Source organism: Orycteropus afer, unplaced genomic scaffold (genome assembly GCF_000298275.1).
Source record: "Orycteropus afer afer isolate SDZICR_OR568_19922 unplaced genomic scaffold, OryAfe1.0 scaffold00144, whole genome shotgun sequence".
NCBI classification, from domain to species: Eukaryota; Metazoa; Chordata; class Mammalia; order Tubulidentata; family Orycteropodidae; genus Orycteropus; species Orycteropus afer.
In genome coordinates this window covers 3,106,342-3,119,071 of record NW_006921731.1, presented here as the reverse complement: position 1 = coordinate 3,119,071, position 12,730 = coordinate 3,106,342, and the positions used below count along the sequence as shown (strand labels likewise).

General features: G+C 46.8%; 1 protein-coding gene across 1 annotated transcript in view; it reads right to left on the bottom strand.

Annotated features, from left to right (window-relative positions):
- Positions 1 to 863: 863 nt before the first annotated feature.
- Positions 864 to 12,730, bottom strand: part of SRGAP3 (SLIT-ROBO Rho GTPase activating protein 3) — a 432,226-nt gene continuing 420,359 nt past the window's right edge. The window contains exons 19-22 of the mRNA XM_007945843.1: positions 8,737 to 8,917; positions 7,368 to 7,517; positions 5,100 to 5,427; positions 864 to 1,277 (exon numbers count right to left, since the gene is read on the bottom strand). Of these exons, the coding sequence (XP_007944034.1) occupies positions 864 to 1,277; positions 5,100 to 5,427; positions 7,368 to 7,517; positions 8,737 to 8,917 (1,073 nt within the window). The remainder of the gene's footprint in view (positions 1,278 to 5,099; positions 5,428 to 7,367; positions 7,518 to 8,736; positions 8,918 to 12,730) is intronic.

Sequence of the window (12,730 nt, the reverse complement as noted above, 5' to 3'; positions counted from 1 at the left end):
CTCGCCAACTTCCTCCCGTGCTTTTAGGGGTACAGTTGGCCTTTGGCCTCCGGGTGGAAGGGCAGGGTCTCTGGGGTGGAAGGGGGTTTTCTGTATAGGATTCCCCACCTCTAGGAGCAGCCTGCTTGGGGTACTGCCTGCCCCACCCTTCCTTTATGGGGTAGACTGTTTTGGAAGGCCACGACTTCTGAAAACAGTGGGAGAGTGTTTTTGTTTCTGCAGGCTAGTGGTGTATTGCTTCATTCGCAGTTACTGTGGGCCTCTAAATTCTCCCAGAAAAGTCCCTGCAAATCCCACCAAATCACTCAGTGGGAGATGTTTGGTGGCATGGGTCTGAGGTAAATCTAAGTTTCATAAAAAGAAAAAAGAGATACTATATACATTTAGTATGTGTGTGTCCAGATCTAGTATATGTATATAGATGCATAAATATATATATATACACACACATACCTACAGACACATACATACATATATATGTGTATATATATATATACACGCATATACATATATATATGCATATATATGTACGTAGAGAGAATAATTTTCCAGTGACGATATGTGGGAGAAGCCATTTAACATTTTGCCACAATCTTAGGAAATGCTCTAGTTGGGGCTGTTCTTACTCCTGTACTCCTCAGGGTATCTGTTTACACATGAGAGGTCTGTTGGATTCACGTGGCTGAACATGAGCTGTGGCAAATGCCTTCAGCCTCAGCTCTGCACAGACACAGCCTTCCAGGCTGGCCTTCTGGTCTTTCCCGGAAGGCAGGACCACTGTGGAGGAAGAGGAGGCCACCAGAGGCCACCCTGGGCCATGGTGCACCACAGTGGGCCACCGTGGTGGCATCTCCTCCTGCAGGTCACATGGTGCCTGATTTGTCCGATGAGCTGTTGGGGAACATCTTCTCTGTGGGAGTCACGGCTGGGCTGCCCATGCCTGAGCTACTGCTGCTGCTGGACCGATGTTGGACCGCAGGCCGCACAGGCCGCATGGGGGGCGGACGTAGCTGGGCGCCAGCCAGGCGGGCGGACAGGGCTGGCTTGAAGGTGGTCATCATCTCGGTGGAGGAGCTGCTGCTGCGGCGCATGGCAGCATCGGGGTCTCGAATTACAATGGTGTGCAGGGGGCTGGCAGGCTCTGAACTGATGGGGCCTGGTGGGTTCTTCAGAGGCTCCAGGGTGTCCAGCACCACATCTGGCGCCTGCTTGGCTGTATTCTGCCTCTCGAGTTCCCGCAACTCGTGAAGAGCTGTGCTCATGGTCTTCTCGATGTCCTGGGGACACAGAGAGCTCTGGTCAGCACAGAGGCCAGAGGCCTGAGGGCTAGTCAGCTTGTGGCCTTCTTGGGATGGAACTGGTGTCTCATGGCTGGGATGGAAATTAAACCCCCAGATCGTCACAGGATCAAATAGGTGAATTAATGTGGGCAACCCCTGCACAATGTCCTGCACAGAAAGGACGCTTATAAAGGGCAGCTTAGACAACTGCAAAAGAGGGCAGGCTCTAAAGGCAGCCAGACCTGGGTTCAAATCCCAACTCTGTTGCTTCCTTGTGATGTGACCTTAACCAAGTTACTTCACTTCTCTGAGCCTCAGAATCCTCATTTAGAATAAACTTGTATTTTATTAGGCAAGTATAAAACCAGTTGCCATGAAGTTGAATCACATTCAGGGTCACCCCATGTGTGCCAGAATAGAACTATGCTCCACAGGGTTTTCAAAGGCAGATTTTCCAGAAGTAGACCTGCAGGCCTCACTTTAGAGGCATTTCTGGGTGGATTTGAACCCCCAACCTTTCAGTCAGCAGCTGAGCATGTTAACTGTTTGTACCACCCAGGGACTCTGGATATGACAAAGGACCCCGGAATTTTGAGTGATCAGACCCCTCTCCGCTTGCTGGCTCTGTGATCTTGGGCAAGTCTTAGTTGTTCTGAACCTCACATTGTTCATCTGTGAAAGCTCACAAGTTGACTGTGAAGATGCTGTGAGTGAATGAAGCTTTGTAAGGCTTCAGACAGTGGTTTTCCAGCTCCTTCTAGCCAGAGCTCATGGTTCACCTAGAATTGTACAGGAATGCCTCTACGTCACACAGATGAAGAGGAACCACTTAGGCTGAGCTGGGCCAGAGCCCAACTGCTAGGCCATTGAGGTTCGATGAGAAACATCACTTAAGACCACTGCTGAAAGCCATCCTCCACTAGGGGTGGTTATTCTCAAGATACTGCTTTTCCTCCCTGAGGCAAATCCTGAAAAAAAAATGTAGTGAGACTGACATGGTTAGATTCTGGAGACACTCTGCCAGCCCCCTTTCTGTACCAAGTCCTTCCCTGTCTGTCTGTGGTGGCCTCCTGCCTTCCCAGGGCACCCAGGACTATTCCAGTCTGACTTTGATCCGGGTCTCTTGTTCTTCCTCACTTCATTGTCCCAGTCTGCCCTTTTGGATTTGTTAAGGGACAACTGATGCGCTGATTAACAGCCAATTAATAGCTTTTATGCTTCCCAAAAACATTTACCCCATTGCCCCATGACACTGGCAAGATGGGGACTTTTATACCTTAATCCAAAAGAGTAGATGTGGGGGGACTTATGTGTGAAAGGAGAGATGAAGTCCTCTCCCCATTTCTGGTGAGGATGCTGTCCACACCCCACCCCAGAGTGATCAAGCCTGTTTGGCACAGTCATCACTAATCCGTTGCCATCATCATTCACTCTGTGTAAATTAAGACCCTTATCAATGGCACACAACAACAACAACATTGATATCACTAGCAGTCCCTGGGTGGCACAAACAGTTAAGCATTTGAGTACTAACTGAAAGTATGGTGGTTCAAACCCATCCAGAGATGTCTCAGAAAGCAAGCCTGGCAATCTGCTTCCTAGGGAGTTCCACTCTGCACACATGGAGTTGTCATGTGTCAGAATCAACTCGACAGCAGCTGGTTTGTTTGTTCGTTGGTTTATTGACATCACTACTGTCTGTTTGCTCTAGGCCAGCATGAGCTGAAAGGCAAAACCTTAGTAAAACGTAATTATCCCCCCTCCACCACCACCACCACCACTCTACCCTGGCAGAGTGTGAGGCCAGAAGAAGAGAAAGCTCAGAGAGAGATCAGCTGAGTTGTTTAGGCGGTGCTTGGCGTTAGTCCAGCGTGGAGATGCAGAGAGGCACGGTGGAGCAAGGGGTTGGTGGGGATGTGACCACTCTCCACCTCTTCCCAAATGAGAACATCACATTCAGCAGCCCTACTTTTGTTGGCAGTGTTGCAAGGTCCCCAAACAACCTCTTTAATCTAAATCCTCATGGACATATTGGGACCAGAGAATTGGGGGAAATCTACTACATGAGATCCCCAGGGTCCCAGCTCCCCTTTGTAGCTGCACAGTCCAGAGCTCATCCTAATGGAAGTTGAGGAAGCTAGAGACTGAGCAGGCTGGAGGCTGTTCAGTGCCCTCTTTTGGTTATTTGAACACTGTTTACTGTGTTTTCCAATTCTCTCTCTGTGAAAGGAACTCTAAGGGGCAGCTATCAAGTCAGAATGTAAATATCTTTGCAACCTGAAAAGCAGACACAGTCCTCTAAAAGTGTAGTCTCTGGGCTGATTTTGCTACATGCTTGGTGAATAAAGGTCAAAAAAGTCTGGGAGATGGATTGTGCCACTTCCTCTCTTAGAGATCCACAACTCACATCAACATAGTCAAAGGTACTCAAAGGCCCTACTGAAAAGGCATTCAACTTTGTCAAACCAGCACTCCCCAAACTTTGTGGACCATAAAACAACCCCCTTCTCCCATTAACATCCCATAGACTGCTACAGGACCTTCTTTGGAAACACTGCCTTAGACTGTGTGGTGATTTCTTATGTAAAGGACTGCGGGCCAAGCCTCAGGCAGTAACCCCCCATGACCTTCAGTAGCACTTCCAGACCACAGTGGATGCTAGGGAGAGGTTTTCTGAGAGGATGGCCTTTCAGAATGAAGGAACCACTAGGTGGCTTGCCTCCTCTGCTGGCCTCATGCCAATGCCCCATCTTCAGGAATCCCTCAGGGGTGGGCACAAGGAGATGGCACCAACCTAGACCCTAAGGGTCTGAAGAGGAGTTTTGTTGCCGGGGGAGTTGTTTTCTGTATTGAGTATTTCTTTGAAACCATTTCTGACCTCCTCTGGAACACAGCCCACCTCATAACCTTTTCCCTTCCTCTTTTTGAACATTCAGATGTCACTATCCACAACAATTTTTTCACAGTCCAGAAGGGATCTGGTTGTCTCTCTTACTTAAGTGGGAAATTACATTGAGGTGGGGGTACATAACAAGCCCCACTCCAAATTTCAGAGGAAAAAAATGGACACTTGTATTTGCATGAAACAGTTTCTCAAATTGCTAAGGAAGTCACAATTACATTTGTTTGGCACGTGTGAAAACCACAGATTTCTCATCAAAATAGAAAACAACAACAATAACTCCAAGCATTTTGGAAGAACCTGGACATTCTTCCCTTCCAGCTTCAGTTATTTAATCCTGCCCATCCCTTGCAGTTCTCCTCCTCAAGGATGAGGAGCCCTGTCTGGCTGCAATCTCCACACGGGAGACTCTGAGAGCACCAATTTCTACTCCTTCAGGGCACTGAACACTGCCATTTCACCTTTCTCTCTGTGTATGCTTATTGACTGCCTTCTCTCTCTTCTCAATGTGGGAGGGCCTGAGTCCAATTTAGGTCCCACTATACTCTCAGTGCCTTCCATGGCAATTGCCACACAACATATAACCAATATTTCCCAATAAACAATGAACAAAGGAACAGATGAAAGAGTTAAAAACTCAATCCTCCCTTGTTCTTGAGAGACCTGCCACACCACCCCTCAGGGCCGGAATCCCCTGTCCAGGTTTCAGGACGGGGCTCTTCACCGTTTTTTGGGGAAACATTAGGCAGTGGCTGCCCCTAAAGCTTTTGCTCCCACGGGGAGGCCCAGTAGGGAGGGCAACCACCGCACTCACTAGCTTTGGTTCTAGCTTAGCTATGAGCCTGGCCTAAGGTCTAGCCGGCTTCCCACTTTGCAGAACCCACCCACAGCCCCTCGGGAATCTCGCTGGCCCTTACTTCTGCCAGGGCCTCGGCCTCCAGGGACTTGTGGTCCCCCAGGCTGCTGTGCCTAGTGGAGCCACACGTTGACCTCATCGAGTGCCCCTCCGAGAGCGCCTTCTTGTCGGAGTAGTTGATGCTGCCGGCGCTCCCGAACGTCGCCATCCGCCGCTTCTCCGGGCTCTCGATCCTCCCCCGGGTGAGAGGGACTTTGTGGGGACTGCTGGGGCAGGCGGCGGCCCGGGGCGGAGTGTCTATGCTGGGGCCCAGGCCGCGGGGCGGGCTGTGTGTGTCACCCCCGCTTCGGCGCCTGGGGATGGCCGCTCCGTCAGACCGCAACCGCACTCTGCAAAGGAGCCGGGGGCAGGGGCAGGGCAGAAGTCAACCCTGGCAGGTCTCGGAATGTCAGCTAACACCACGCCACGAACAACACGCCCGTGTAGGGAGTGGGTACAGTAAAACCTCGTAGATTCTGCAAGAAGAGAGGCTTGGCACCTGAGCAAGCTGCTACAGGAGGAAGTTTACTCTGCGTTTTACTTACAATCTGCAGACAATAGAGGCGCTAATTTCAAAATGATTATTGTCTACATGTTAACGTCAAGGCCAATAGGATTTCAACCTGGGGACAGTTTGGTTAGTTCAGCTCGAAGAGCAATCTTAAACAATCTTAATCAGACCTTCCCAGGGCTGGGCTTCTACAGGATCTGAAGGATAGAGGCTTGACTGTACCACAAAGTTATCAGCTCCCTCCAAGGACAGGAGGAGCTCCCTGGGAATAGAACAGAGTCCAAGATTGCCCCCCACCCCCATTTATTTTAAATGAGGCTTTTTCAGAACTTAGAGAACTAGTGCATTGAGTAAACACTGAATCATCAGACAATCCTATCATGCATTTGGATATCTTTCACCCCTTGTGGAGGGTCCATGGAGTGAAAAGGGGACTGAGGGTGTGTCAAGAGGGTGAGTCCTTGCCTCTGTCACACGCTGTCCTGTGTCCTCTTTCAGATGCATTTTATTAATCTGTTAAATGAGCATACTATTCCTGGCCCACCTTAGAGTGAGGGTCAGCAGGTGTGAAAACACCTGGAACATGAAAAGTTCTCCACACAGGAGACTGGTAAATCCTATGAGGTCACAAAGGATCTGGAGAAGGGAGAGGAGGCTGGAAGTGGCGAGGAGGGACCATGTGCTGGGAATAGATTGTTACTGGGGGACCAAGTTCAGTATGGCCAGCAGCCAAGCTAAGCAATGCCTGTGGGTACCCCAACAGGACTAAAGCATAAGTGTGGGAGAGGAAGAGATACTTGGAAAGAAAGAAGAAAGTAGCTGAAGGAGGGAAGAGGGACAGAAAAAGAGGCAGGAGATTTGGCCTTCCTAGAAGTCCAGAGACCATGGCTTTTTCATCTACCTACCCCAGCCTGCCACTTTCTTCCAATCATATCACCTTTCTCAATGCTGAGCTTTGTGCTGAACTGACTAGAGCATGCTAAAAAGAGGCAACAGGACTTCTGCTGAGAAAAAGTCATAAAGTTAGGTTCCCATTGGGACTGACTTCCTTGGCTCTATCTGCAAGTACCTATCTGTGTGGATTGATCACATAACGTCTCACATAACCTCTCTACTGGAAATTGAATAGGACAGTTGGAGAATCTAAGAAACTAAGAAAGCAGTTAAGAAATGGTCAGCTTTTCTTTTTCTCTTTGCTTCCTATTCTTTCTTTCTTTCTTTTTTTTTTTTTAAGCCACATACTTTGGACTATACCTGCCCTAGAAAGGTCATGCCTGGCCCATACCCAGGCAGCAGAGAGAAATTGGAAAATCTGTTCCCACCAAATGAATAGGTGGTGTTGAGTGTCAATTCCCCCCACTGCATGAGTGGGTGTGTGTTTTCTGTTTACATGGTGCATTTCAGGGTGTGTATGAGTTAGAAATTTTTATGTAACAACTTAAGTCTTCCACAGCAAGTGAGGAGGAGGTGCAGAAAGTGGAGAGAGAGGAACAATACTGGCCAATCTTTAACTCTCTCTCTTCTTTTTCTTCTTATTTTAAATGAAAAACACTGAGTTGCCAATATGTCTTTCCTCCTTCTATACCCCTGTACCCCACGATGGATTTGTTTTATACCCAGCTCTCTTGGGCCAAATCCAACCAGCCCATCCAGTTGTGCCCATCTTGTGGGGAACACAGGGCCCACAGCTTCCTTCTCTTCTTTCTGCCCCCTTGATTATACTAAATCAGACATGAACTGGCATGGCACTAGCAGGGAAAATGAATCTGCATTTCCTACCGGCCCATCACCCCCCCAAAGCCGTAGTCCGAGATGTGCTCCGTGGGGGACTGGAGGTCATTTTTGGAGGAGGCCTTGTCATCCAGCAGCGGCCCACTGCTGGCCTCGCTGTCAGCCTTTTGGCTCAGGCTGTCTGAGAAGGCATCATCCCTGGGAAGAAGGACAGATATGAATTAGGGGTGCTTCCCTCCAGAGAAATCAGGATGTAGAGGGCTCCTTGAGATTCCCCTGAGGCACTGTGTCCACACACACCTCATGGCTCAGTTGTGGCCACAGCTCAGGGTGACCCATTTTCCACTCTATGCTCTACACCAGGCATGACCTCAGTCATGTTCCTGAAGTCACTTTCTCCAAAAGAGACCCTCTTCTACCCCACTGCCCACACCCACATTCTCCTTTCTCTTCCTCTAGTCTATTTTTTTCTCCCAGGCTGCCCTGGGCAAAGGCAAGGCTAAATGCTGGGGGGTGCATTGGAGAAATGGGGTGGGGAATGAAGTCTTTAAGTTCAGGACTGAATGCTGACTGCTGAGTCTGTGACTCCACCAGAAATGGTTTGGGGCTAAGCAAGGGAGGCAGAAGGTGCTGCCATCCTTCACCTCTGTAGCCAGGGCCCTGTGAGGTGATTTGAGCTTGTTTGGGTGCCCTGCCTGCCTCCTTTCACGGCCCTCTCCCTCCCAGTGACTGTCCCTGCCCTAAGAACCTGGAGACTTCAGCCATGGACCCTCCACCGTGGCAGTCCACTCAGAATTTTCCTGGTTCTGGACTTTTCTCTAGCTTCAGGCCTTCCCCTACCCCATTAAGACTGATGATTTTGTTTCCCTGTCCTTGAGGTCTAGCTTGGTGGCTGCTTCTCTGATAAATCAATTTCAGCTGAGACTGACAAGAGTGCATAGGGAGTGTGTGTGCAGGAACCTCCAGTGGCTTTATTGACTCAAAAAGAAGAGAGTTGTTTCTGCCTGTCCCCTGAGGTGGCTTCTCAGGTAAAGCATAGCAGGCAGCTCAGGAGACGGCAGGCTGGCCACTGGTTACAGGGAGGAGCAGGAGGGTGGAGGTGCATAGTAAGGTCTATTGGACACGGATAGCCATGGTGGTGATGAATGCCCTGGAGGCTGTCAGAGGGGTCAGGATGATGGGTGGGGCCCCATATGCTGTCTCTGTATACTCTGAAGAATGAGCAATTTGTATATTTGTGAAGTAGATCCCTTTATAAAGGGAAGTTAGATAGAACACATTCTTACAGAAGAGCAAATGTATTTTATCAGGGAGAGCAAATAACTGGCATACAACCCAGTACTCCTTGCCTGCGACCCTTCCAGACATCACTAATCTATTGCAGCATTTTTCACACAAGGTCTTGATTCCCACTCACATGTCTTGTACAACAATGTACTGATGTGGGATGAGTCCATCCACGCCGTTGTGTCGACCCTCCCACCAGTCCTCTGAGGCACGATGGTACAGTAGCAGTGAGGCCCCCTTCTTGAAGGACAGCTCACGCGGGGACCGTCCCACATAGTCAAACTTGGCGATGGCCTCAATCTGCTCCACTTCTGAAAGGAAAGCAAGGGAAAGAGCATCCATGAGGTCAGCAGAGGGGCAGTCCAGGAGCCTCATTTGGAAGGTGTTGGCTTCTGTGAGGAAGGACAGACAATAAGCCTACTGAAGACAGCATGGGCTGGGGCTCAGGATGCTGGGGTTCTAGGCTTAGATCTACTCTCCTCTCTGTGACCTCAAGCAAGTCATCAAACTTCTGTGGCCTTCATTTCTCAAAATGTAAAATGGTAGCTGACTGTAATACATTTTCTTAAAATGCTATCTTGATAAGTTTTGAGGTAAGTCTGCTCTCTTTTTTGAGTAGCTGATTAATTCTACTCTTCAACCATTGCCTTATCAAGTTCTCACACCCCTAGGCCACTATGCACCAGCCCTAGTTACACTAGGGTCAGGTACCCAAAACCTAGGCACAGCCCCTATACCCCTAGTCAGAGGAGTTATTCAAACTGCCAGATGCCCAGGAAACCTGTGCAACCTCACTAACTCTATCCTGCTTGCTATTCATAAGTCCTCTCCTACAATTCCAGCTTGTTGCTGTCATGTCCCCCATGCAGCCCTGAGTGGCATGCTGTGCCTCTCTCTCTCTATGAAACCTAGTGACTCTTCATGGCCTCCTTGACTCCCCTTTTCCACTTGGCACCTGACTTACCATCCCACAAATCTGTCAGAGCATTGACATTCCTTATTTTCCACCACACCTCTTGTTCTCAGTTTTCAGTTCTCATAAAGAAAATATCCTAAAAAGTTATTTCTCTTCTGTATCTTAACACAAGTTCTGTTTCCATCTTTTTCATGAGTCCTTTCCCTCTTTGCCCTTTACAGCACATTTAATGGTTCTTAATCTTTTGGAAGATGAAACAGATGGTATATGTGGTCTCCCGTCTGTGCAAAATATTGTACACAATTTTGAATGGTTCCTAGAGCTCCTCAAAGCTTATTCATGGAATTACTTTGGTGCAAAGGTAAGGGATTCCTATTTGTGCTGCACTTCAATCTACATCTCTTTCCACACACACATTCATCCATCAAACATTTCCTCCTAACAAGGGGATACTGTATGATTTAAAATCAGGAAAGGTGTGTGTCAGGGTTATATCCTTTCACCATACTTATTCAATCTGTATGCAGAACAAATAATCCAGGAAGCTGGACTATATGAAGAAGAATGTGCCATCAGGATTGATGTGGAGATAACATCTTAAAGAGACAAACTTGCTTGCTGAAAGTGAAGATGAATTGAAGCACTTATTGATGAAGATCAAATATTACAGTCTTCAGTATGGATTAGACTTTGACATAAAGCAAACAAAAAAATCCTTACAACTGGACCAATAAGCAACATCATGATAAATGGAGAAAAGATTGAAGTTGTCAGGGATTTCATTTTACTTGAATCCACAATCAGTGACCATGGGAGCAGCAGCCAAGAAATTAGACACCATAGTGCAGTGGGCAAATCTGCTGCAAAACACCTCTTTTAAGTGTTAAAGAGCAATTATATCATTTTGAAAGACTAAGGTGTATCTGACCCAAACCATTGTTTTTTTCAATAAACTCATATGCATGTGAGAGTTGGAGAATGAATAAGGAAGGCTGAAGAATTGATGCATTTGAAATCTGGTATTGGTGAAGAATATTGAATATACTATGACTGTCAGAAGAATGGACAAATCTGTCTTGGAAGAAGTACATCCAGAATGTTCCTTAGAAGTAAGAATGGCCAGACTCTGCCTCTCATACTTTAGTCATGTTATCAGGAGGGACCAGTCCCAGAAGAAGAACATTATGTTTGGTAAGGTAGAGGGTTAGCAAAAAAAGGGAACACCCTCAAAGAGATGGATTGACACAGTGGCTACAACAATGGGCTGAAGCTTAGCAACGATTGTGGCGATGGTGGTGTTTCATTCTGTTGTGCATAGGGTTGCTGTAAGTCAAAATACTTGAGGGTACCTAACAACAACAACAACAATCAACCCTGGCTGGGTTAAACAATAAGCATATGTCTCTTGTCCTTGAGGCACTTGTACTGCCCAGCATTGTCACTTACTGTCTGTGTGACCTTGGACAAGTTACATGGATACTTCTGTACATCTCAGTTGCCTGATCTATAAGGGTTATGAGGAGTAAAAGATAACACATGTAACTGTTTAAAATTGGAAGCAACCAAGATGTCCTTCCATAGGTGAGTGGGTAAAGATAATGGTACATTCATACAATAGAGCATTATTCAATAATAAGAAGAAATGAGCTATAAAACTTCCAAAACATTAGGAGGTAAAAGGCTACATACTGCATGATTCCAACAATATGAGATTCTGGGAAAAGGAAAAATATAGATGCAGTAAAAACATCAGTGGATAAGGTCAACTGTGTAACACAGTCCACAAAGATAATGTTCTACATCCCACTTTGGTGAATAGCAACTGGGGTCTTAAAAGCTTGTGAGTAGCCATCTAAGGTGTAACTATTGATCTCTCCCTGTCTGGAGCAAAGAAGAGTGAAGAAAATCAAAGATGCAGGAAACAATTAGTCCAAAGGACTAATGGAGCACATGAATCCCTGCTTCCATTACCCTGAGACCAGATGATCTAGATGGTGCCCAGCTACCACTGCTGACCACTTTGAAAGGGATCACAGTAAGAGGTTCTGGATAGAGTTGGGGAAAATGTGGAACAAACTCAAAATCATAAAAAAGACCAGGCTTACTGGTCTGATGAAGACTGGTAGAACAACTGAGACTATGACTCTTAGAAACTCTTCAAGCTAGGAACTTCACACACACACACACACCCTCTGCCCACCGTGACTCAACTGGCAGCCAAACAGGCTCATAATGTGAACAGTAATATGCACTCATTAGAACAATTAAGCATATGAGATCAAGAGAACAGCATTTGCCCAGGGATGATAGAGCTAAGAAAGCAGAGGAGGAAGGGAAGAAAGGACGAAGGGAAGGGGTGAGTGCAGGGAGGAAGTGGGAAGAATGCTGTTACAGTGTGGGGATTGCAGTAAATGTCACAAAACAGAATGTGTATGGATTATTGAATGGAAAACCATTTTGCTCTGTAAACTTTCACCCAAGTCTCTCTATCTCTCTCTCTCTTTTCCTCTCTCTCTCTCTCTCTCTCTCTCTTCACACACACACACACACACACACACACAGATCAGGGGGTGCCAGGTGGTCAGGAGGAATGGTTAGGGATGAGTAGGTGAAGCACGGGGTGGGGCATATTTTGGGCAGTGAAATTATTCTGTTTGATACTGTAATGGTGGATATATGACATTTTGCATTTGTTAATATCCACAGCACAAACAGTGAACCTTAAAATGAACTTTAATTAATGATAATGCATTGATATTGGTTCTTCTGTTGTAACAAATGTACTATAGGAATGCAAGATTAAACATTTTGCATGGGAGGTTGGTAAGGGGATATATGGGGGCTCTCTGTACTTCCTGCACAATTTTTTTGTAAACCTAAAACTGCTTTTAAAAATAAAGTCTATTTTAAAATTACATTAAAAGTTAAATTCCTTGAAATCCTTCTGAAAGTAAAATGCTCACAAGAATAAAAATATGGAAGAGAAGAAGATAATGCATGAAGGTGCATAGCACAGTCCGGACAAATGGCAGATACTCTGTCAATAGCAGCTATCATGATTGTGAATACAATTATCAAGGACTTTAGCCAATGGATAGGTCCAGACAAAAAAATCTAAGCTGCAGAGAGTTTAAGTGGTTTGCCCAGACTATCCAGCTACAATGTTGGGAAGAGATTTCTGGGAAGGAGGTTGTGTCTATGTCTTATT